Raw genomic sequence first — 24,343 nt, forward strand, 5'->3', positions numbered from 1 at the left:
CCCCACTCAACCAAGGTTGAGATATAATAGGACTGACATATTCGAAAGGCAGCCTTTGGTTTTTTTTTGAATGAAAAAAAAAAAAAAAAAAAAAATAGCGTTTTGACACACTAGGTGGCATTCGTTGAATCTAGAAAACACTAGGTACTACCGTACTACCCAGGGGAAGTCTATACCAGCCTTAGTCTTTTTAATGCGCATTTCACGAGTTAGGGTTACCATCGGTTTCCATGCCGCTATCTACTCGGCCAGCCTGGTGATATGTATGTACATCTAGATACTTAAAATCCTCCTTGGGTTTCCCTCCACCTCCCGCCTTGACCACCTCCATATTTCCCGCTACACCGCCCTCATACATTGTCCCTATATTCACCGCCTTTGCCCCTCATACACGTGACCCTGTCTTTGTCAGCCCGGAGTCGGCACGAAAAAAAACTCAGTGGGGAAGAACCACGGCGGAACGAAATGCCACTATGGAGATTTTCTTCCTCTTCCCCTCTGTGTTTCTCGGGGTACTGATGAGCTTTGCTCCCCGTTAACTCCCTTGCCTCCTGGTTCTGGTAAGTTTCTTTACGTGTCGTTGCCTTTGCCCAATGTCTCTATGATGATCTATGGAATTTTTTATAGATGTTAGACTTCCTAGCCAATGTTGCGGAGAACATCCAATACTGACTTGAGACACTCACCCCGCCATTTGCTGTCATTCTGCTTTGCTTGCAATTTTGTGCCTCGTGCTGACCCGGGTGCCTGCCACCGTGCTCTAGGAACCTAACCTCGCGTCAAGATGTGTGGAATCATCGCTCTAATCTTGGCCAACCCCTCCGGCGCTGCCGCCGTGGACCTCCACGAGGCCCTGTACCTGCTTCAACGTGAGTGGTGAACCCAGGTGTCATAAATTCATGGAAGGAAGGGAACACGAGCTAAGCGGTGCTGTGTGACTATAGATCGTGGTCAGGATGCCGCTGGTATCGCGACCTGCGCGTCCGGGGGTCGGATGTACCAATTGAAGGCAAACGGCATGGCAGCTAAGGTCTTCCATGACGGTGCTAAGGTTGCCAACCTGCCTGGATCTATGGGTATCGGCCACCTTCGCTACCCGACTGCCGGTAGCAGTGCCAATGCCGAAGCTCAGCCCTTCTACGTCAACAGCCCCTACGGTATCTGCTTGGCCCACAACGGTAACCTCATCAATGCTCCCGAATTGAAGCGCTACCTGGACCTGGAAGCCCACCGTCACATCAACACCGATAGCGACAGCGAGCTTATGCTGAACATCTTCGCCGATGAGCTGAGCGAGACAAAGAAGGCTCGTGTCAACCAGGAGGATCTCTTCTCCTCCCTGAGCCGTATGTATGAGCGCTGTGAAGGCGGTTGGGCATGCACTGCAATGCTGGCTGGTAAGTTGCCTTGAAGAGAGAATCTCAACATACATAGGACATAGTCGACTGACATGGTTTCCCCCCGTATTCAGGCTTTGGTATTCTGGGTTTCCGTGACACCTACGGCATTCGACCCTTGGTTCTGGGCTCCCGTCCTTCTCTGGATGGCAAAGGTACCGATTACATGATGGCTTCTGAGTCTGTTGCCCTGGATCAGCTTGGCTTCTCGAACCACCGTGACATTCAGCCCGGTGAGGCTGTCATCATTGAGAAGGGTGGTGAACCTGTCTTCCGCCAGGTTGCCCCCAAGAAGGACTACGCTCCCGACATCTTCGAGTATGTCTACTTTGCCCGTCCCGACTCTGTCATGGACGGTATCAGTGTTTATCGCAGTCGCCAGCGCATGGGTGACAAGCTTGGTGCCCGTATTCTCGAAGTCCTGGGCCCCGATGTCGTCAAGGACATTGACGTGGTCATTCCCATTCCTGAGACCTCCACTACTTCCGCCACACACGTTGCTCAGTTCCTGGACAAGCCGTACTGCCAGGGCTTCGTGAAGAACCGCTACGTCTTCCGCACTTTCATCATGCCCGAGCAGAAGACCCGGCAAAAGGGTGTTCGCCGCAAGCTGAACGCCATGAAACAGGAGTTCAAGGACCGCAACGTCCTGCTTGTCGACGATAGCATTGTGCGTGGAACCACGAGCCGTGAGATCGTGAGCATGGCTCGTGAGGCTGGTGCCAAGAAGGTCTATCTGGCAAGCTGTGCCCCTGAGATCACCCACGCTCACATTTACGGTATCGATCTCGCTTCGCCCAGCGAACTAGTTGCCCACAACCGGGACACTACTGCCATTGCCCACCACATCGGTGCCGAGAGCGTCATTTTCCAGACCTTGGAAGATCTTAAGGAGTCCTGTGCCGAGATCGCACGCGAGAATGGCCAGTCGGAGCCCACCAACTTCGAGGTCGGTGTGTTCTGTGGCAGTTACGTGACCCCCGTGCGTCCCGGCTACTTTGAACACCTTGAGCAAGTCCGCGGCGAGGGTCGCAAGATCAAGGTCGTCGACAAGGCCAAGGATAATGTTACCCATGGTGTCGCCGACATGAACGACTTCAAAATCGTTGCCAACGGTGTCACCGTGGACACCAACGGCAAGATCATCCCCGCTGAGTCCCCCCAGCCCGTCCAGAAGTCCGAGAGCGAGTCCCACCCCAAGGTCGATGATCGTATGGACATCAGCATCCACAACATCGGCGATCACCCTTGATGATGACAATCACTTCTTTTTTTTTCTTTCTTTCGTTTCTCTGTCCATGTTTCCCAGAGCCACCATTTTTCTGTTTTGTTCGATTTTGCATCCGGAGTCTAGGAGTTTGTATGGTGGCATACTAGACGGGCGGACGATATTTTCCCATGTGACGTAACAAGTGATGTGAAAACGCATATTCCTCAAGATTTCGATAGCTATGAAACATCTAGCTTGATTCGAATTGAGGTCAGATACCATTTGAATAGAAAAATTTACCTTCTCTGTACAGTAGCAGTGCTCATAAGTCTGGGTCTAGAAACCAGAGAAACGGACCAACTACTCCCATTCCAATCTCTCTTTTTGAGAGCTCTTTCTGAACGTCTTTCTAATCATCTTTCTTGATGGCATGTATACCATTTCTGTAGTCTACCATTCAACTCGCGACTTCAAATGATGATTTTGAAAATTCGTTGGGGTTTCAAATTATAGAACCCCACTGTACTACTACTATTCATACACTTACCCTATGTGACATCTTGCATATCGTCTTTCTCGTTGGCATAGATACCATCTCAGTAGTCTATCATTCAAATCGCGGCTGCCATGACGATTCTGAACATTCGTCGGGTTTCAAATTTATGGAACGTCGCGGTACAAGTATACAGCACTATTCATACACGCGATCTATGCAATTCTCTTTCCTATCATCTTTGCGAACTCACTCTCTCTGCCTGCTTTTTGATCAGATTCAATCTCTCTCACCCTCTTCATCCCAATCCCAGAAACCAGATTCGTGATGGTTCGACCCAAGCTGAACCTGTCACGGCGTGGGGGGCCACATGAGGCCAACGATATAGCCCCCAGGCAGCCAGTCGGAGCCTACCAAACTTCACCTTCCAACAATCTTTCTAACCCATCCCTCGAGCCATCGCTCTCGAATCTTCCCCTCTTCATATCTCGGCTTTCCAGTCCGGTCGATTCCTCAATTTCAACCCCTTCCGAGACGATTCAGGGAATCGAGGCAGTTGACGTCATCCGTGGCAGCTACATTCCCGATCACGATCTAGTTCTCATCCCAAAGTGGTCCGCCCAGCTTCAACGTCGACCTGACCTTACTTCATCCTTTGAATTATCTACTTTCCAACTTCAAATTCCCTCAGGCAATTCGACGGCTTCTGAAGTCAACATGGCTAGGCCAACCACCCGATCCCGGGCCAAGGATGGCTTATCTACTGCATCGATCACTCAGACTGTGCCACAGAAGCGCAAGAGAGCGGCTCCTAATTCCAAGAAGGGCTCTGCAAGTGACTCCTCTGTTCGAAATGAGGAAGTGGAAGCAACTGGGATGAACGGTGTTTCTACCTCACCGGTGACTGACAGTGAACCCGCAAATGAGGCCTCATCAAAGCTGAGAATCATCGTCGGACATGAACAGCCAGTGACTCCCAGCCCCGGAGTGGGAGCAAACGAACCTCAATCTGGGTCTACAGCTGTGACCGACAACTTCCAGACTCCCAACACCCCTCCCACAATTCCATCGCCTGTAGAGGGGGATTCTGGCATCTCACTTGCCAGCGCTGACAAGGAAGCATTCCCGCCAAAGGAGAATGGTGTCTACGAGACTTCTACGGAGCCAACCAAGCCTTCTGCATTTACTAACACCGTCGACAAGGCAGATGAGGTTCTTGAAGAAATTGGTCTCGGCAAGGTTGATGCGCCACCCGCTACGGCCCCTAATTCTCAGCATGAGACTTTGACCGCGTTAACTCCGTCCGAGCCTACCAACGATTCGGAGACAGGGCCCGATACTCTTGCAGACCCTGTGGTCATTCAGAATGGTGTTGAAAAGAAAGATCAATTGCCTGATGGAATTGATACCAATGCATCAGTCCCAGATCCCCAGCCCACTATTGCGGTGCAGGACACTCCAGCTTTCATCGAACTTCCTCACAATATGGGAACTGTCCCTGTCTCTACTGGTGTTGTCAGCTCTACTGTGCCTCCCGGTAGTCTTCTCAACGAGATTCAGTCTCAGCCTCTCGGTGGAACCAATGTCGCCGAGCTGACTCCGGATGTGAAGCCTGCAGCTGATACCGTCATCCCAACATCCCCAGCAGCTCAGGGACCAGATGCGGCGAAAAAGCCAGTCAAGAAGTTTGACTACGGCTTAACTCCCGGTCGAACTCCCTATCCTGATTTCAAATTCCCATCTGCTGAGGCGTGCCACCAGGTCAATGACCTCCTGTCAAAAGCCCATGGGGAAGTCATTGCACCAAAGACGATTCCTGATCCTTCCCTTACTGTCACCGGCTGTGGCGAAGTTCCCTCGGTTCTGGATGCTCTAGTTCGCACCCTCCTTAGTGGCGCCACTTCTGGAAGCAACTCCGCCAAAGCTTTCAACGGGCTCGTGCAGCGATTTGGCACACTCACTGAGGGCATCGGCAAGGGGAGTGTGAACTGGGATGCAGTTCGGCGGGCGCCATTGCAAGACGTTTTCGAAGCAATCAAAAGCGGTGGTTTGGCAGACATCAAGAGCAAGAACTTGAAGGCTCTGTTGGATCAAGTCTACGAGGAGAACCAAGAGCGCAAGAACCGCCACGCCGTTGAGGAATCTTCCCCTACCGGCAATGAGAAGTCAAATATGTCCACTGATGAAGCCCAGGAAGCTGAGGAGGTCAAGGAGTACGATATCGCCAGTGCCAAGGATCATTTCCTGAACCTTCAATACATACACAAGTACAAGGCAAGCAAGGCTATGAGGGCTCTGATCAGATACCCCGGTATCGGACCCAAGACAGCAGCTTGTGTGCTTCTGTTCTGTCTGCAGCGCCCTTGTTTCGCAGTCGATACGCACATATTCCGCATCTGCAAGTGGCTTGGCTGGGTACCGGACAAAGCCAACGAGATCACTGCGTTTAGCCATCTGGATGTGAAGATCCCTGACGAGCTCAAGTACTCCCTTCACCAGCTGTTCATCAAGCATGGCAAAGAATGTCCCCGCTGCCGTGCGATCACCAGTCCAACAAGTGCAGACTGGGACAAGGGGTGTGTCATTGAGGATCTGGTCAAGCGGACAGGACGAAAGAAGATAGTTCCGTCGCGCACTCATGTGCAAGCCGGACCTGCAAAGAGGGCTTCCACCAGAAAGTCGACGGTTGGCAAGAAAGCCACAAAGGGGAAGCGTGTTGCGGCCAAGACTATCAAAAAGTCTACGGTCACTCGTGCAACAAAGGAGTCTGTGGACAAAGAACCAGTCGCTCTGGAAATTGCATCTGCGGAGACTGTGGAACAACCGGAGCAGACCCAGCCTGCTGTTGAAGGAACCCTGGAATTGGCGCAGCAGAATCCGTTGAAGCGCAAGCGTGACGACTCGGAGGCACAGCTTCCCCAGAGAAGGCAGCCAATTCGCGCTACCAGAAACGCTTCTCAAACTATCACTTCGAAGGCCAAGTCCGCAAAGAACAAGAAGAAGGCCGGTACTCGGAAGTCTGGCAGCCAGAAGACTAGCACCAAGAAGCCATCAAAGGCTACTACTCCTGCTGCTGATGCCACCCGAACCTCCCGTCGTTTGAAGCTGACCTTGAAGAAGGTCAATGGAGAGGGCTCTTGATTCGGCCCTTGAGTCATCTGCTGTTTTATGGCTGCACATTAGCTTACACACATTTATCTTTTCTGCTTTTTATGATTTAGGACGGCGTTGATTTTGGGCACCTTATGCCATTTACGAGGGATGAATTACTATGACAAGGTCAGGAGAGAAAGATGGTGCTGGCCATGATTTAGCTACGGGAGACATAACTTGCTACTTCACAGAAAATAAATCAATTCACATTTGATTACAATATTTCTTCTCAATACAAAATCTCTGATAACCAGCCTGAATACTCCGCATTTCCAACATCAGACCACTACAGCCATTAGTGTTCGTTCTTATCGGCCCGCCTATCAACAAAAAGATCCCCGAGACGGAGCTTTCCTCATCCCTAAACCAACAGCTCCAGGGGCAACGCCCACTCCCACCAATACACCCCCTGCAGCATGGATCAACTAATCTCCTACCTCCCGCAGCCTCTGCTCGACATCGTCGACACCCACGGGTCCTGTGTTACCGCCGAACACGCCCAATGGGCTGGCGTCGCGCTCGTCTCCCTGGCCGCCATCTACGCGGGGTACCTCTACATTCAATGCCTGAAAGAGGCCGCGGTGTCGTTCAATGTGCCATTGCCAGCGGAAGTGCGCAATAGCGCCGGTGGAAAGAAGTGGGGGGAGGTTACTGGGGCGGAGAAGCGCGTGCTGGAGGATCAGGTTCGAGGGGTGAGTTATTGACGATGGGGAGAGCTTCGCTAGTGTCAGGATTGTGCATTAGAGGATTGGGCTAATAAACTGTTTCTTGGATGTTAGGTCTGGAATGACAAATTGATTATGAGCTACTGCCCTGCCGATGGACGTGTCCTAGGTAATGGTATCAAGCCAGCGACGGTGGAGGATGTCAATGTTGCTGTTCAAGCTGCAAAGGCTGCGCAGCCGGAGTGGGCGAAGACCAGTTTTGCTGAGCGCAGGAAGGTTCTTCGCACTCTGTTGAAGTATGTTTCTCTTCAGTACAAATATATTATGCTATGGACTATGATGCTGACGGACTCCTCCTGCTAGATACGTCCTCGATCACCAAGATGACATCGTAATCGCATGCTGCCTCGACTCCGGAAAGACCAAAGTGGATGCCTCCTTTGGCGAGATCCTCGTCACCGCTGAAAAGCTCAAATGGACTATCGATCATGGCGAGAAGGCGCTGTTGCCGTCGCGCCGGCCGACCAATTTCCTGATGATGTACAAGAAGAACATGGTGACCTACGAGCCTCTCGGAGTCGTCTCTGCAGCTGTTTCATGGAACTATCCCTTCCACAACTTCATCGGACCCGTCATTAGCGCACTCTTCGCCGGCAATAGCATCATCGTCAAGCCCTCCGAGCAGACAGCCTGGTGCACCGCATACTTCCTTGACATCGTCCGCGGCGCCCTCTCCAGCTGCGGCCACTCACGCGACCTCGTCCAAACCGCCGTCTGTCTCCCCGCCGTCGCAGACAAGCTAACCTCACACCCGGAAATCGCCCACATCACCTTCATCGGCTCCCGCCCCGTCGCGCACAAAGTCTGCGCATCAGCCGCCAAATCCCTAACCCCAGTCTGCGTCGAACTTGGCGGCAAAGACCCCTCTGTAATCCTAGACGACGCCCGCACAATCCGCAACCTCCCCGCCATCTCCTCAATCCTCATGCGCGGCGTCTTCCAATCCGCCGGCCAGAACTGCATCGGCGTCGAGCGCGTCATCGCTCTCCCGGGTACATACGACAAACTTATCGACCTCGTCACCCCACGCATCCGCGCCCTCCGTCTCGGGTCCATCCTCCTCGACAAAACCACAACCCCAGACATGGGCGCCATGATCTCCCCCGCTTCCTTCGATAAACTAGAAGGTCTCATCGCCGAAGCCGTCGGCCAAGGCGCCCGCCTCCTAGCAGGCGGCAAACGATACACCCACCCCACCCACCAACACGGCCACTACTTCACGCCCACGCTCCTGGTCGACGTAACGCCGTCCATGCGCATCGCGCAAGAAGAACTCTTCGCGCCCATCTTCCTTGTCATGCGCGCCGACTCCCCCGCCGACGCAGTCTCAATCGCAAACTCAACCCTCTACGCCCTCGGCGCAAGTGTCTTCGGCCACAACGCGACCGACGTGGCAACCTGCGTCCGCGGTATCCAAGCCGGTATGGTCTCCGTCAATGACTTCGGCGCGTTCTATGCCGTGCAACTCCCCTTCGGCGGTGTGAAGGGCTCCGGGTATGGCCGGTTTGCGGGTGATGAGGGTCTGCGCGGGTTGTGTAATCTCAAGGCCGTTTGTGTGGATAAGTTTCCTAAGGTTATGGGAACGGCGATTCCGCCGCGGGTGGATTATCCGATTCAGAAGTCGGAGGGGGCTGCGGGGGCTAAGGATGGTGTTTCGGCGTGGGAGATGTGTAAGGGGGTTGTTGAGACGGGGTATCAGATCACGATTGGGGGGCGTGTTGCTGGTATTCTGCGGTTGTTGGGGAATATGTGATTGTGGACACGCCCGCATCTCAGCATAAAGACTCGACTCCAATCACAAGAATTCCGACGCGCCCGCATCGCAGCATAACCAATACGAGATGTGGGCGGCTTAGAAGTCTTATGATCCGAGTCTCTATGCTGAGATGCGGGCGACTGGGAACTCTCTCGGTGAGTAGGGTTTTCGGCTGATTTGGTGAGGTGAGATCTGTAGACAGTATTTGGTTTCCTTGCTTGCTTGGGCTGAAACTGATCTGTTAGGATTGTACGATATTTCTTATACACATATATACTTCAACAAAATAATCATTTTCTATACACAGATTCAACAAGGGAAATAGCTTGTCGGAGTATGTTACATAATAACACAAGATGTACAAGATCAGACAGTACAGCCAAGTACTGTCCTATCAAAAAGTCATTGACACAGTCAATAGACCAAGGGTATCAAAAGGATCGCTCAGATGATAAACGCGACCCCAAAAGGCCTATCAAGGGTCCATCCACCACGATTGGGATGGACAACCTTGACAGGCATGCATATCGTTTCACTTCTCACTTCATTTCTTCACCCACCACTCCTCAATTCGAAACTGCGACTCAGGCATCCAATTCGTCGGCGGCCCACGGCACGGCTCAAGCACTTCCTCAATAAATCGACAAGCCTCCAAATCCAGTGGATCCAACTGACCACAATTGAACAATTGACCCTGCGGGAATCCCTGGGTATAATCCAGCTGTTCCGGCAAGCGAAGCACAAAATTCGACAACCAATGCGCTAGTTTGCCGTTGATCTCGTTGTACGTGCTTGGATTGCGCTGTAAGAGATGGACATTTTCTAATGTCCACTGTACGATCTCGGGTGCGTTGGTGGGGATTGATTCTGCGCTGGCACGGATGAGAGCTTCGAAGAAGGCTGCGTTGAGATGGGGCTTGTCGCGGCCAACTCGGGTCACGGTCAAGAAATGGTCTGATGGGATAGTGTAGCAGACTGGTCGACCTTGTCGGGATATGTGGAAGCGGAAGATGTATTCGTCGAGTTTGAGGAGGGAGATGAGCGCGTTGTAGTTTTGTGTACGGATGGCTTTGCCAACGCCCTCGTGTAGCACGGTGCGATTCACAGTCGAGATAGTTGAGGGGAGGAGTGGTGTGTCGTTCTGGGCATAGTTATCCGAGCACATGCGCAGCATCTCTAGGTACATCACGTCGTCCGGGGTGAACCCCGTTTTGTGACCACGAAGGAGGTGATCTGGGAAATTCAGGATAGACAGAGCCGGCCAAGCAACGATCGATTTCATCGTTTCCGAACGTACCTCCACCATAACCATGGGCTTGACGTGGAGTTCGTACTTGTGTGGACCGGGGATGCGCGAAACGCGTAGCATTTCGGGGTGCTGGCACAATTGCGCGGCCAGTTTGACTGGTGGTCCTTCGCCACGGAAAACCCGGATCATGTCGTCCTCGCGGTTCATAAACTTGTCCAATGCGGCTTTCTGATCGGGTTCCATCTTGATGCCCAGATTGAACCATTGCCGGTGAATGGTGAGGATCATGATGGTCGGGATCTGCTCGCGCACACGCTCCATGGTACACCACCGACAGCGAAAGACCGCTTCCTGTAGCGTGCCTCGTTGGTCCAACGTGAGGGGCGCATAGTCCAGCGGCCGGAGAATGCTATTGATAGGCTCGCTGCGGGGATTCGTTGGGGGATCATCCCAAAAGGCGAGGATGATCAGGATTCGGTAGATTTGATCTCTTGAGACCGCAGCGGCGAGGACGGGTGATGCGCGAGGCAGGTTGAGGTTCAGCGAGTAAAGAAAGATCTGCTCAATGACCTCCACCGGAAGAGTCTCGAGTATGGACAACGCCCGCGGGGCCGGAGTCGAAGCCATACTCGGGGTAGCCGAAGTCTGGACCGCGCTTGTCGGTCGGGACGAAGGCTGGGAGGAGTGGCTTCGGGCCGGCATCTTGAAAGGGCGTCCAGGGGGCCTCTTGGGCTTGGACGGGGAGCGTGTAGATTTCGCGATCCTCGAGTTGGCGTAGGCGTTGGCTTTGGGTCCGGAGACACGTCCGCCAGGGAGAACGCGATCTTTTTTCTCCCGCGTCACGGAGGCATTACTGCCCTTGCGGGGAGCCATGGCACATCACAGTAATAGTCACGGCCATGTATGTGTCCCTCCTCCATCACAGCTGTGTTTGCTGTGAGTCCTCCATTGTCGGTGTCTTTTCTGATCTCCGAAAGTTAGTATCTTCGAAACAGCGTTTGCTTTTCGAGATCGACCTCGAGGCTGCTGATTGGTGGGAGACGAGCCCGTTTGCCACAAGTCCAGGCAGGGCTGCTGTCAGTCACGTGGGAGGTGAATAATCACCCCACTTTCCATTGTCCGAATTGGGACTAGTCTGCTGCATCACCTGATATCAAGTGATGTCATTGACATTTTACAGTAGAAACAGCTTCAGTTCCCTTCAGGGTCCCCTTTTCGTAGAGGTTCGCGAGGATAGATGAGGAGTAAGGAGCATATTCCTCATCCATGGATAATAACACGGTCAGTGCCAACACTCAATGCAAAGCTGAACCAACGAAAAGCTCTCAACCAGCCACACCAGCGAACATCACCCGCGGCAGGGATTATCGTGAAATCAAGGAATTGGTCCAGCCAGAGCGTCGTGATGACGGCATCCAGTTGAAGCCACCAACCCAATCCCGAACCGTACGGGGTAGTTACTAGCTAGTAGTACTTTGTTGCCGAAGAAGCTTCTTCCCGATTCCTTGTCTCTTCATCATCTCCATTCCACACCGAGATTGAAATTGCAGAACGTGGCTGTCTTTCCCTGCCTGATCTCCTCTATACTTCCACTTTCCCGCTCTTGCTACCCTCCCGAACTACGTCAGTGCTATCTCAGCCCTATTACATTCCTCTTATCCAAGCCCCTAAAAAAAGAAATAAGAAAAGAAAAAAAGCCTGCTGGACCCTGCTTGGTAGCCAATTTACGTCTATCATTCACCCCTTTCGGCCACCTCGTTACGTATCCGGAAGCAAAGAAGCACCATCGTGTGGCTGCTTCTGTTTGTGACCCCCCGTCCCCCTACCTTGGCAATCAGGTTCTGATTAGGACCGTTGTCATTTCCCCCAGAAGGACTCTTCTTTAAAAGGCCCTCCCCTGCGTCAACACTTGTACATCTTCTTTTCTTTTTTACCATGCGCCCCTTCAGCGACACTTCTACCCACGCAACCGCCTCCTCCAGCTCTGGACCTGTCATTCCAACCAAACCCAAGCCTTAAACTTCTACTCTACAAACAACATATCTTCGACGTGATAACCTCGTCAACATGGGTGCCGTCGTCTCCTGTGTATGTTACACTGACACTGCCTTCCTCTAATACGACCTGACCCCATGGCCATGCTTTTATACTAACATTCTCCCCTCTTATAGATCACCGGCGTCTTCCACGCTATCGGACGTTGCCTCATGGGCATCGTCAACGCCATCGGCTCCATTCTCCGCGCCATCCTGGACGGCATCATCACCGTCTTCGACGTGATCATCTCCTGCCTGACCTGCCAGGGTTGCTCAGGGCGCCGGCGTCGTCGGACTAGATCGGCAGTCTGACGGGACTAAATACGATGTCTCGTCGACGCGATAGGGCCACAATACCATGTCACAATCGGGATGAGGGATTGCATTAGCCCTGTCGAGCAGTCGCTTTGACTATGACGGTGCCATGATTTATTTGGGTTGCGTTTCTTTTTTGGGATATGGCCTTGCTGGCCTTTTGCTTTCTAAGTCCTTTTTACATGTCTATATTACATACCCAGGCGCGTTAATATGAGGATTGCTTTGGATATTGAGTGGTTTTTTCCTGATTTGGTTCCGTAGTACCACTATGTACAATGTTTGTAATTGTTGAGTTGTGGGTAGGCGAGGAGATGTACAAGAGTGGTCGTATAAGAAGCATAGAGTTACAGGCATGCCAGGTTCCTTGTGTACCTGGCCGATGCAATAATGCCCAGGACTTGGTTAGTAGCTCGGAACTGCTCAAGTCGCAGTTTGTCCCGGCTCAATCAACCGCAACAGATCCTCCTTCGCAGATGCAGGAATGACATCCCACCGTTCACTCAAAATAAAATGGGCAAAAGGATCACCCGGTCCTCCCCCTCCATACCTCCGTATCAAATGATAATGATCAGGCTTCAACGGCCAACACGCCGGGACCCGACAATTCGCCGCACGAAACGACATCCTTAATAGCCTCCGAAACGGCTCGATCCTACGCTTCCGAATCAACCGCGTCGTAATCTCAACAGACCTCTCCGCAGAATGTTCATCCTCATCCAGATAGAAATCCCCCGAGAGTAACTGAAGAAACTCGAATTGCGCATCTGACCACGGTTCCTGAAGTACTTTATCCGGTATTCGACCTGGTCCGATGACTACCGAACAGGGTAATCGAAAGAGATCATTCTCGTAATAGACCTCATTCGGCTCGCGGATCTGCACAGCACCGAAATGGAACCAAATAGCCACTTTCCGGTCGAAACTGCGCGATACTGAAGACCGGTCTCGCTCTGTATCCGGTAATTGCGCAGGAAGAACGAGATCCCCCTTCCCCCGTCGTCCATCAACAGCTTTATCACACTCCCCCAAATCATCGAATCGCCCATCCAAAGAATCAAGCAAGACCCGATCCTCCTCCGAAAAGACCAAATCCGCACACTTGCGCCGAATAGCATGATCCACATATTCCCGTTGACACCGCCTCATAAGTGGTAACGTACACCACCGACACGCCAAAATAGAACTCTGCAACCGCTGCCTCTCCTCCCATTCCAGCGCCCAGAAATCCAACGGTGGTGGTAAGAAGTCTGGTGTGAAGAAACCCTCCCGCGAGCCAGGATTCGTGCTGCTAAAGACTAGCCGGATAAGCCATGTGTATAGTAGAGGGTTGGACAGTGCGCGGGCAAGACGGGGCGATGCCCGGGGTAGATTGATCTCCAAACTATGGAGGAAGATTAATTGGAGGATTTCGACGGGGAGAGATTCCAGGCGTGAGGTGCGGTGGTGGACGGCCAGCGGGTCGGGATGACCCATTTGCGAGTTTGAAGGCGAGGTAGTAAGGATTCGTTGTAGAATTGAAATGAATAACCCTCTTAGCTTTTTGTAAATTTTTCAGGTCAAGCTAGGTAGGAAGAAAGAGATCTGGCAAATATCCAAATCTTCCCCGCAATCGCGCCGCTATGCAAAGGAATGTGTCTTGTAATAGGGGCGGGGAATCGAAGTTGACGATATTCATCTCAGTGGCATTATTGCCCACGGCACTCGGAGAGCAAAACAATCATGACGGGGCCATTGAAGTGTCCGATCACGCATATGAAGAGAAAAGAAATCGACGCACAAGGCGTCACTGACAAGAGGGGAGGAGAGGGGGAGGAGGGGGAAGTGGGTAGACCTGAATAGATGTGAAATGACATGTCTTGGCATGTGTCTGTTTGGCTCACAGCCTCACGCTATCGGGCTATGACATCGTGAGGTGGCGCCGTCAGCTGGGGATGTATTGGAAAGTTTTACGAGGAAGGCGGTCTATGGCTGGATATTGTAGACGCTGTATTTCTTGCCACTGGAGCGATGTCATTAAACCTGGGGTTGTCAATTCTAAATTGCATTCCAGCTCGTCATCTCCGAATTGGAGTTCTTCGTGATACTGGGTGGTGGGAGGGGTCCGTACCTGCAATGATAGGTAGGAAGGAATCGAGGTGCTGAGGTCATCAACTCCAAATCTCTAGGTAGACCACTAGAATAAATAGATCCTGTTCATAGGTCAAATTCAAGTCTTCAAATCTGCCAGTTAAGAACATGATTATTGCGGACGCTGGTTAGTTCCCGGGTCCGATATATATCTTGTCCAGGCACCCGTGCCTTATGGACCAACCAATTCCCACTCCAAGCCACATCCACAAGGTCATACTTGGAATGTAACTATTCTACATCAGAGTCTACATCACGCTAAACTATATATGGAGGAACTATTCGAGTTGTAGGAGAAGTAGGTGAAAGTATCTCTCGACAAAGGAAACGCAGAAACCATCTGGATTTGAATTTGTTTCTATACACATCCCATCCGCCCCACCACACCAACGATGGGAGGTTTCTAACCGTACCCTGGCGAAAACGCCATATGCTTGACTTTGAAAAAAATACATCTTGCGGTGTAATGACACGGGGGATAACAAGGGGAATTGGAGGGAAACGTTCCCACCGTTTAAACGGCGGAGAGATCGCCGAAGCGCTCCTGCAACGAAGAAAAAAAGCATAAGCATTGGTGATATACCAACCGCAGAATTGATAGAGCGTTAAACATACCTTGTAGCCGGGCGGCATCCACTTGCCCTTGGACACGAGAGAGGCGGTCTTCTCGTCGATCTCGGGCTGGGCAGAGGCAACCTCATCCTAGAAAGAGAAAAAAGAAAACGTAATAAGCGACCGTCCCAATAGCATCGTTTCCCCACACAAATACATACCACGGTGAGGTCCTCGAAGGGACGGGCAGTCTCGATGTTCTCCAGGGTCTTCTGGAGGTTGACAAGCTCGGCATCGATCTTGCCCTTGGTCTGCTCGGCGTTCTGGACGGCCTGGGCCTCGAAAGCGTCGATAGCCTTCAGCTGGCGGCTGACATCGTAGGAAGCGGGCTTGAAGGTCTTGAAGTGGTTCTCGATCTCGTCGATGACGGCCTGGTTCTTGAGGATACCGCGGTAGTGGGCGAAGTCGATGGTCTGGGGCTGCTCGGACAGGACCTGGACCTTGCGGCGAGCATCATCGTTGCGCTTCTTGAAGGACTGCAGAGAGGCGGCAGTCTGGCCGCGGAGGCCGAGGGAGGTCGAAACCTTGGCCCAGTCGAGCTTGAGTGCGGCGCTGCGCTGTTCCGGGTAAGGGGAGGGTTTTGGTTAGCCGTTGTGCTTTCAGGTTGATATAATGTCGGGGGCCGGCCCATGATGCGCATGGAAATGGAATCGGTGAGACCTACAGCTGCCATTGTGACGGAAGGAGAGATAGGGTAGTGGGAGGTGGAGAGAGGAGGGGGAGGGTTCGATTTGCAGGGAGGTGCCGGACAGGCGAGTTTGACTCGGAAAGGTTTGGATGCGGATGGCACGTGACGACCCGGGATCCGACCATCGGGTGTGAGGAGAGTAAGACTTGGGGACAAATTTATGCAAGACTACAAGAACAACAAATAATTCAAAACTGGGAGTGGAAAACGTTATTGTTGACATTAGTAAATCAAATTACGACAGGACGCTACAATTTTATGACTGAACATATCGAGTGTTGGTTCAATTCTTTTTTTGGGTTACATTGTGTACACTAAAACGCAATCCACGATGGATTCAACCCATTGGACTGCGAAAACCCAAGCCACTCAAGAGAACCGTATTGACCGCACAATGGAGGTCATTATATGCTGAGGGCCATGATGGAGTTGACAATATCATTGTCATTCTCCCGCAGGGCCTTGACAGCCTTCTTGCGAGAAACGCTGGCCTGGGCCATGACCAACTCGATGTCCTTAGCCTCGAGGCCTGCCTCATCGACCTCCTCACCATCGTCCTCCTCTTCCTCCTCCTCCTTCTTGGGCTCAAGGTCAATGGCCTTGCCCTTGCCGTGGTCGTGATCGTGCTCGTGGTCGTGACCGGCGTGGTCACCGGCAGCCTCGGCAGCAGCGAGCTGCTGGGCGGCGGAAGCCTGGGCCTGGGCGTTCAGGTCCTCAATCTTGGCCTCACCGAAGATACTAAATGAAAGGGTCAGTACGATGGTTTCGAGATCGCATGGATTTGGTGAAGGAAGGCCACATACATCCAGGTGTTGCTGGAGGGGGAGCGGTAGACATCGGGCTGGTTAACGACGAAGAGGACCTGTAGAACCCAAAGGAATCCGAATTAGCGTCTTGAAAAGCATGTTGAGCTGCCACATTGGTTCGCGATGATGCTCGTGCATAACTAGCATCACCTCGACAGTTGCGACAAGCCGTCATAGCTGCTGAGGTGGATAGGTGTCTTCATACGTTCTTGGGGCGGCGGAGAGTGACACGGGTGATGCCAGGGACGTGCTTCAGGCCGAGCTTGGCAATGGCCTTGCGGGCCTTCTTCTCGTTGCGAGAGTGGATGGTGACAGCAGCGCCGCCGGGGATAACGGGCTCATCACCAGCCTCGGACTCAGAGTCGGATTCGACGGTCTTGGGGACCTCCTCATCGGGAAGCTCTTCAACGCGGGGGTCGGCCATTGTGAATGTGTAAGGGGGATCTATTGAGCGGCGAAAATAAAACAGTCAACAGGTCAGTCCAGCATAAAGAGGGTTGATGGTTGCGCAATTCGAGAGGACAGGGTCGGGTCAAGGTGGGATAGTGGGAGGGTGGGCGTCAAGCGGGCAGAGGTTCGACAAGCCCCCCCCACAAACCACACAAAGCTCGGAAAATGAAGGGATTCGAGGTTGGAAATTCATTTTGACGGGGGATCGGATTGTTCAACGCACCTGAAGCTCAGAGATGAAGCTGTGGTGGAAGCGGGGTGGATTTTGTTGGTCGTGAGGTTGAAGGTTCACGTAGCTGTGCGGCAGGCCGTCGGCCGAAAATCGTTAGCGAGGCGGTTACTTGCCCACCCCGGACTCCCACACTGTGCTGCCCTCACCGTCATGCCTGACTCTCAAGCCTCATGTACATCATAGTTATACTTTCAAGTGTATTCATGAATTCACAATTATCTACGATTGTTGAATAGTTCAGAAATACAATTTTTGTTCTTTTTTTACAGATGAAAATCAACGCATCTCTGGCCACTTTTACATAAATTCATTTTGCTCTCTTTCCTTTACGGAAAGAAGAGTTTCCCAGATCTATCAAAAAGAGGACGACCGGTTGGGGCCTAGACGCAGAGCAGAACTATGACACAAGCCCTTGCCGGGATATCAAGGTAGTTGAATCATTTTTGCTGTAGATCGATTAATGCATACAGCGATTTTGCTGGTGGAAATGGCCAGCTATTGGAAACCCGTCCCAGGACACCTCCTTCATCCTATGCACCAAACCCTCGTAATCATTTATGACTTGGCAGCGGCAGCCTTGACCTTGGCGTAGGACTTCTGGACCTCGTAGCGGGCCTGGAAATAAATGGTTAGATATGGGTCCAAATTGGATATCAAGAAAGACTGGGGATTCCGGGATCAGGGTTGAAGAGTTGCAATGTTCAAATCGAGTTCGCTGAATCTGCGCATCTCCCCATATCCCATTCTCGAAATTCCATGTCGTTTTCAACGTACCTGCTTGCGGAGGCGCAGAACCTTGAAGCGCTCAAAGTCGGTCAGGTTCTTCCGGCGCTCAGTGCGGTCGGTCTTCTGGGCGAAGCCAGACTTGGCCCACTTGCCATCGATCTCGTTCTTCGCCCACAGCTTCTTGACGGGGCCGGTACCGGCAGCACGGGGAAGTTGGGGGATAACGAAGTGGGTGAGAGTGGCGTGAGCGAGAGGGAGAACGTGACGGGGCACGATCTTCTGCTCCTCGCTGGAGGGACCGTCGACCAGGACCTGTAACAGAAATCGCATGTCAATACACATCTTCCACACACACATTTGATGATCGCTCGTTCGCAGGGGTGCTCCTTCGGCGGATTCTCCATGTATGTCGGATATCTCATCTCGGGAGCGGATGGTGCGAAATCGAGCGATGGGTTGGAGATTTTGTTCTTTCAACGTACACGGCGGTGGTCAACAATCTCGACGACGGCGGCGAGCTTGCCAGCGTAGGGGCCGCGGCGGATCAGGACGAGGCGGCCAACCTCGACCAGCTTCCAGGAAGCGAGCTTAACGTCGATATCGGCCATCGCGAATTTCTGGAGGACACAAAAAAAAGTCTCAGCGCTTGTTCTCTTCTTGTTCAGTTGGATTGTTGCAATAGCGGCACTCACGGTCGACCGGGTTTGGATGTGTCGGGGGGTTGTTGTCGAAAGTGTCGGATTGTCCAAGTTGACTCTGCGAATTTCGGATGTGCCCACACAATTCTCGCTTAGCGGGCCACTCGTGGCGGGTCTAGGGTTGCCTTATGTCAGCATCCGGATCATCCACGGTGTAATGTTATTCCGTCGGGGTGCTTTTCTTGCGGTTTTTTTTTCTGCAAAGTCATTTGTTATTGTCTTTCTGTCTCAACATGAGCAAAATGGTGCTCTTTGGCTGGACTGACCTTCTCTCGACGATCAAATTTGCTTCCAAATAACGACACAAGCTTCGACACTAACTTTCCCTCTATATACAGGGTGCTTTCTGGTATGTTCCTGCTTTTGCTTGTCGTCTTCTGTCTGCTTAAATGATGCGGTAATTTGCGATTGACCCGGTGTCTGTGAGGCTCTCGCCGGAGCTCTCGTTACAGCACTGCTGTATGATATTCAATTTCTTACATATTCTGATATTCTTGTGACACGTTATTATGTTCTTCATGACAACAAGCGGAGGTACCTCATTGCTAACTGCTTGAAGATGGGCTTTTAGGTGTGGCAAATCTGGAACTCGACTCGATCTTTGACGGCATGGCCATGCTGCCTGGCCCTACATCTACCAGGTTAGTATCCATTGCTTCATTTTTTTTTCTTCTCACTGCTGTCGTGCCATGTCTTGCACGACTTTCCCCTTCCTTCCCTCCCCCCCCCCCCCCCCGGCCCGATGATTAAAAACTTTATCACGCCTAGATAGTAATTGAGCTACGGCTATGATATTACCTTTATCACCAAGATCTCTGAGGACCACCAATACCCACAATGCACATTTTGCTTGAATCATCTGTTGGGATTCATTTCTAACTTTTGATAGATATCTTCAGCATCCAATCGTCAATGCCGCATCACGATTATCTAGTCAAACCAATGCAAGACTCTTACTTGATGATTACTTGTTCTCTTCTCTCGTAGTCCACCTGTAGATTTCGTTCGTATAAAATGATCTTTGAGTGGTAAAAATTTTTGATTACAATAGGTCGTGCTATATCGTGATTGATCAGGGCCCAAGTATTCCAGAACCCAAGGCCCCAAAGCGATGCGGACGCTGAGTTACTTCCTTGTCCGTACTCCGTACATGCCATGCCCCTCGTCATTCCATTCTATAATCCCCTCATGCAAACTTGCGCTTCCACATCCCTCGTACATTGAATCATGAGCTGGCGCTCGCACCCAGCGTGGACGGACCCTCCCGGCTGAGCACCCACATGAAGACGAACTGGATCAGGTATGCGTACACGAACAGGAACTGAGTGCGACGGTTGCGCTGGGAACGAGCCACGGTGTGCATAGCACCGTTGCGCATAGTCGAATCAGTCGAGTCAGGAAGCAGGACGTACTTCAAGGAGCGGAGCTGTTTCCCCGTTAGTAAAAGAGACAAGAAATTAGGAAATGTGGAGAAAGTCCCTAACTCACCAAGAAGAAGGCATTGGCCAAAAAGGTGTACACAAAGACCGTCCAACCGACCCAGCCACCGGTTCCTCGTCCCGGGGTCAGAACTTCAGAAGCAACAAGAGTGGCAATGATGCCCACAAACTTGTAGCCGGAATAAGCGACCAGGTCCAGGAGCTGGGAATCATTGTTGATGCTCAGGATGTACATGGCCATCTTCAAGCACATAATCTCGAAGATGATCACCGCAATGGAGGTGGTGGTGACCGACCCCAGAAGCTCCGGGTGGAAGTTACCCCGGAAGCCAGCCAGCAATACCGATAACAGGATGTATGTGACGAGAGCCATGACGGGAATGTACATGTCAGGCGAGTTGAGGTCATCCCGCGGGGGCAGGAACATGGACGAATATTGCTGCTGGACGATCTGCCCGTTCGGCCCCGTAGGATTGCCGGCCATTCTAGCCTGCTGACGGGACCAGGGCTTGTGTCGCCATGGGAAGAGGACGAGAGCGAGTTTCCTCAAGACGTACGAGTTGGAGACGTTGAAATAGTGCTTTAGTGCGGGAATAGAGACGTAGCGATTGAACTGTAGCTCCAAGTCAGTAAGTAGGAAGTAATTGGTCCATACACCACAAAGGGACATACGTTTTGCTCCATGTATTCCTGACCAGCCTTCATCGCAGTCTGTCCGACCTGGAAACCCATCTGCGCCGTAGGGTCGTTTATGAACCCACCAAATCCGGGGGCATAGCTGCCGCTGCCACTGCCTCCATGTGCGGGAGATGGCTGGTATGGGTTACCTCCACCACCATACCCGGAATTCGGTGTCTGTTGAGAGGAGGGAGGGGGTGGTGAGCGCATCATCGGGACGGTCGAAACATGCTGCGGGACAGGGTGATGCAGAGGCGGCGACTGCGCGGGCGGTGGTGCGAAAGAGCCCCGATACATGATGGTCCTGAATCAACAGGGGAGAGAGGGAAAGAAAGCACTAAAAGGAAATGAGTGGTACGTGCTTGCGTCGAAGGGCGGAGGCGAGAAGGGGGAGTGGTGGAAGGCGTGGAGATGGTTGGAGTTGGATTAAGTCGAGCGAGGTGTTTATACGTGGCTGGAGATCCGCTCCGCTCTGCCTCCGAGCTCGAACATTCGCCTTTGCCCAATCCGCCACCGCGCGAACTTTCCCACCAGGTTGGTCTTGGTCCTACGCCCCCCTCCTCTTTTAATCCCCAGGTCTTCCCCTTTTCCTGGTTTCTTTAATACATCCTCCAAGTTTATATCAAGATGTTGGAAGCTTTTGAGATTTTGACCACCTCTGGTGTGGTGCTGTGGTCAAAGTCATATGCACCAGTGGGGTCACACGTTATTAACAGCCTGATCAACGACGTCTTTATCGAGGAAAAGGTCGTGCCGCAGAGCACCTCGGCGAATGGAGCTTTGCCGGTCTTCAAGAAGGAGAAATATACCTTGAAGTGGAAGAGGGTTAAGGAATTCAATTTGATCTTTGTGGTACGTCTCGTCGTTGTCGCATGTCGCATGTTTTCGAGACCCTCTGGTTTGCGCGAATCGCATAACTTACCCTGCATACTATAGGCCGTCTACCAATCGCTGCTGCACCTCGGATGGATCGACAAGCTCCTCGAAAATATCTCGACGATCTTCATCGATGTCTACAAAGACCAGCTGAAAGGAAACCGCGCCAGAATCACCGCCTACAAATTCGACGCATACTTCGAGCAGCAAGTGCGGGAACTGGAGGACAATACTGGCAGCGTCGCAGAGGTCCATGCTGCAGAGACTGGGGAGAAGAAAGACCCGCTTGTCTCATCAGACAATGGAGGTCCACCGCCGCCGCCGGTGCCTGGCCTCATGAAGGGTATGTGAATGATTTGACTCATATCCGAATCGGGAACATTCTGAACTGACAAACTCAAAGCGCAGCATCAAGCTGCGCTAGCCGGGGCGACCTCTGATGAGGCCACCCCACCAGCAACTCCTGATTTTTCTAGATCTTCGACCCCCGTATCGGGCCACCTCCTCACCGGAAAGACTGGGCCCGCCGGTCGAGTCTCTCGCCGTGCACGCAAGGCTGCCAATGCAAGCGCCAATGCCTCGTCCGGCGATGAGCATTCTCGTAAGGGAAAATCCACGCCCAAGAGCTCTGCGAAGAAAATGCGCAAATGGGATGCGGATGGGTTTGCGGATGAGGATGACGGGGAGATTTTGGATTATTCTGCCCCGGCAGAGGAGGCCAATGCTGCTGCCCCAGTTGTGGAAGCTGTTTCCCAGGAAGACATGGGCCACAGGACTGGCAAGGGTCAATTTGTCTTGAAGGATTTGGGTGACGAGGTTCACAACATTCTTGATAATGCCGACGCTGAGAAGAGCAAGGGGGCTGCGTCTTCTGGCGTGGTGGGCTCTGGTTTCAACGCAATTGGTGGCTTCTTCCGCAACATTGTTGGCGGCAAGGTCTTGACAGAGGCCGACCTCCAGAAGCCCTTGAAGGCAATGGAGGACCACCTGCTGAAGAAGAACGTCGCTCGTGAAGCCGCCGTTCGTCTATGCGAGGGTGTTGAGCGTGAGCTTGTCGGAAAGAAGACTGCTAATTTCCAGAGTGTCGATGCTGCCCTTCGCATTGCCATGGAGGCGTCTTTGCGCAAGATCTTGACCCCCACCTCTTCTCTGGACCTGCTGCGGGAGATCAACGCGGTCACCGCACCAACCACCAAGCAGCAAGCCCCGCGCCCCTATGTCATGTCCATTGTTGGTGTCAATGGTGTTGGCAAGTCCACAAATCTCAGCAAGATCTGTTTCTTCCTACTGCAAAACAACTACCGCGTTCTCATTGCCGCCTGTGATACCTTCCGTTCCGGCGCTGTTGAACAACTACGCGTCCACGCCCGCAACTTGAAGGAGCTCAGCGCACGTGAGAACGTCGGCGAGGTCGAGCTATACGAAAAGGGCTATGGAAAGGATGCCGCCAACGTTGCCAAGGACGCCGTTGCATACGGTGCCGCCAACAAGTTCGACGTTGTCTTGATCGATACCGCTGGCCGTCGCCACAACGATCAGCGACTCATGTCTTCGCTTGAGAAGTTTGCCAAGTTTGCTCAGCCGGACAAGATCTTCATGGTTGGCGAGGCCCTGGTCGGAACTGACAGTGTCATGCAAGCCCGTAATTTCAACCAAGCCTTTGGCTCTGGCCGAAACTTGGATGGATTCATTATCAGCAAGTGTGACACGGTTGGCGATATGGTGGGAACACTGGTCAGCATGGTTCATGCCACCGGTATTCCTATCGTATTCTTGGGTGTTGGACAGCATTATGGAGATCTGCGTGGACTGAGTGTCCCTTGGGCTGTCAACCTCCTGATGAAGTGATAACTTCTCGATTGCTTTTCATATCAGCCTTGCTAACTCTGCATTACTTTTCTATGTTCTCTTCTGAATATTTCTATGTTCTCTTCTGAATACGTATTTCCTTCCATATACTTTTTGCTCGTCCCATCTCCATCTTTTCGTTCAAGTTCCATCTCTTCGTCTTGTCTTATCCTGATCTGATGCACATGATATGATCAATGCATAAAAAGGTTTGCCCCATCATGTCAGGACATGATCAGCAAAAAGATATCATCGTATGAACGATGATTTCAACAGTATGACCTACGCAGGGGTCGAACCTGCAATCTCTTGATTCGTAGTCAAGCGCCTTGCCATTGGGCCAGCAGGCCATCTTGTTGAGGAGACTTCGAAAAATGTGCTCCACGACGGCGAGGTGAGGATGGGGCTCTGTGCTAGTTCTCCGATTGGTTCATGGGGCTTATAGAGGGGCCCGCTATGCTTAGTTGGGACTAGCCTGATAGTTGAAGAAGATCTTTCGAAAAAAAAAACTTATTTCATGGTGGGACGTGGTAAACGATTTGAGTGACTTTTTTGGATACCTCGTTACTAGGGCAGTGAATTAAGAATTATGTACATCCATTCAATCGTATTGTACATTGTTTTTCTCCTAGCACATTTCATCTGTTCTGTTGTATAGTAATACTGCACCATGAAGTGAATGAAAGATGGTTTGACCACAGCTTCCTCTCATAAGAGGCGCACGCGTTTATGTTTTTTATTCCAGGGTCAATACCATTATCCTTTAAATCAGTGTTTCTCACAACAAGCAAATTCTATGGACGTTCAGAGTATATAAAATATAAAA

The 24,343-nt window shown here is 51.9% G+C and overlaps 12 protein-coding genes across 12 annotated transcripts; 6 read left to right on the forward strand and 6 right to left on the reverse strand.

The window, feature by feature from the left end:
- Positions 1–784: 784 nt before the first annotated feature.
- N7473_005353 (amidophosphoribosyltransferase) lies at positions 785–2,649 on the forward strand (the record flags this gene model as incomplete). The annotated part of the gene is made up of 3 exons (XM_057151293.1): positions 785–869; positions 945–1,397; positions 1,472–2,649. 3 exons carry the CDS (start codon positions 785–787, stop codon positions 2,647–2,649), a joined length of 1,716 nt encoding a protein of 571 aa, XP_057009098.1.
- Positions 2,650–3,817: 1,168 nt separating this feature from the next.
- Positions 3,818–6,241, forward strand: N7473_005354 (endonuclease III domain-containing protein; the record flags this gene model as incomplete). Its single annotated transcript, XM_057151294.1, has 1 exon — positions 3,818–6,241. The coding sequence occupies one exon, from the start codon at positions 3,818–3,820 to the stop codon at positions 6,239–6,241; it is 2,424 nt and encodes an 807-aa protein (XP_057009099.1).
- Positions 6,242–6,669: 428 nt separating this feature from the next.
- N7473_005355 (aldehyde dehydrogenase family protein) lies at positions 6,670–8,731 on the forward strand (the record flags this gene model as incomplete). Its single annotated transcript, XM_057151295.1, has 3 exons — positions 6,670–6,945; positions 7,033–7,214; positions 7,282–8,731. 3 exons carry the CDS (start codon positions 6,670–6,672, stop codon positions 8,729–8,731), a joined length of 1,908 nt encoding a protein of 635 aa, XP_057009100.1.
- A 547-nt stretch (positions 8,732–9,278) lies between these two features.
- N7473_005356 (uncharacterized protein) lies at positions 9,279–10,856 on the reverse strand (the record flags this gene model as incomplete). The annotated part of the gene is made up of 1 exon (XM_057151296.1): positions 9,279–10,856. One exon carries the CDS (start codon positions 10,854–10,856, stop codon positions 9,279–9,281), a length of 1,578 nt encoding a protein of 525 aa, XP_057009101.1.
- A 393-nt stretch (positions 10,857–11,249) lies between these two features.
- N7473_005357 (uncharacterized protein) lies at positions 11,250–11,447 on the forward strand (the record flags this gene model as incomplete). The annotated part of the gene is made up of 1 exon (XM_057151297.1): positions 11,250–11,447. One exon carries the CDS (start codon positions 11,250–11,252, stop codon positions 11,445–11,447), a length of 198 nt encoding a protein of 65 aa, XP_057009102.1.
- Positions 11,448–11,854: 407 nt separating this feature from the next.
- N7473_005358 (uncharacterized protein) lies at positions 11,855–12,555 on the forward strand. Its single transcript, XM_057151298.1, has 2 exons — positions 11,855–12,071; positions 12,155–12,555. Exons 1-2 carry the CDS (start codon positions 12,051–12,053, stop codon positions 12,329–12,331), a joined length of 198 nt encoding a protein of 65 aa, XP_057009103.1. The 5' UTR covers positions 11,855–12,050; the 3' UTR covers positions 12,332–12,555.
- Positions 12,556–12,757: 202 nt separating this feature from the next.
- On the reverse strand, positions 12,758–13,810 carry N7473_005359 (uncharacterized protein; the record flags this gene model as incomplete). The annotated part of the gene is made up of 1 exon (XM_057151299.1): positions 12,758–13,810. One exon carries the CDS (start codon positions 13,808–13,810, stop codon positions 12,758–12,760), a length of 1,053 nt encoding a protein of 350 aa, XP_057009104.1.
- A 1,168-nt stretch (positions 13,811–14,978) lies between these two features.
- N7473_005360 (F1F0 ATP synthase subunit d) lies at positions 14,979–15,749 on the reverse strand (the record flags this gene model as incomplete). Its single annotated transcript, XM_057151300.1, has 4 exons — positions 14,979–15,008; positions 15,080–15,166; positions 15,238–15,633; positions 15,741–15,749. The coding sequence occupies 4 exons, from the start codon at positions 15,747–15,749 to the stop codon at positions 14,979–14,981; spliced, it is 522 nt and encodes a 173-aa protein (XP_057009105.1).
- A 419-nt stretch (positions 15,750–16,168) lies between these two features.
- N7473_005361 (nascent polypeptide-associated complex subunit alpha) lies at positions 16,169–16,994 on the reverse strand (the record flags this gene model as incomplete). The annotated part of the gene is made up of 3 exons (XM_057151301.1): positions 16,169–16,502; positions 16,568–16,626; positions 16,776–16,994. The coding sequence occupies 3 exons, from the start codon at positions 16,992–16,994 to the stop codon at positions 16,169–16,171; spliced, it is 612 nt and encodes a 203-aa protein (XP_057009106.1).
- An 813-nt stretch (positions 16,995–17,807) lies between these two features.
- Positions 17,808–19,219, reverse strand: N7473_005362 (60S ribosomal eL14 domain-containing protein; the record flags this gene model as incomplete). The annotated part of the gene is made up of 5 exons (XM_057151302.1): positions 17,808–17,867; positions 18,027–18,290; positions 18,461–18,595; positions 18,671–18,791; positions 19,215–19,219. 5 exons carry the CDS (start codon positions 19,217–19,219, stop codon positions 17,808–17,810), a joined length of 585 nt encoding a protein of 194 aa, XP_057009107.1.
- Positions 19,220–19,901: 682 nt separating this feature from the next.
- N7473_005363 (protein transporter YIF1) lies at positions 19,902–21,090 on the reverse strand (the record flags this gene model as incomplete). The annotated part of the gene is made up of 3 exons (XM_057151303.1): positions 19,902–20,102; positions 20,165–20,728; positions 20,788–21,090. The coding sequence occupies 3 exons, from the start codon at positions 21,088–21,090 to the stop codon at positions 19,902–19,904; spliced, it is 1,068 nt and encodes a 355-aa protein (XP_057009108.1).
- A 330-nt stretch (positions 21,091–21,420) lies between these two features.
- Positions 21,421–23,517, forward strand: N7473_005364 (signal recognition particle receptor subunit alpha; the record flags this gene model as incomplete). The annotated part of the gene is made up of 3 exons (XM_057151304.1): positions 21,421–21,645; positions 21,730–22,012; positions 22,073–23,517. The coding sequence occupies 3 exons, from the start codon at positions 21,421–21,423 to the stop codon at positions 23,515–23,517; spliced, it is 1,953 nt and encodes a 650-aa protein (XP_057009109.1).
- Positions 23,518–24,343: the final 826 nt, after the last annotated feature.

The sequence above is a fragment of the Penicillium subrubescens genome (genome assembly GCF_028828155.1).
Source record: "Penicillium subrubescens strain IBT 31985 chromosome Unknown utg000004l_segment0_segment0, whole genome shotgun sequence".
NCBI classification, from domain to species: domain Eukaryota; kingdom Fungi; phylum Ascomycota; class Eurotiomycetes; order Eurotiales; family Aspergillaceae; genus Penicillium; species Penicillium subrubescens.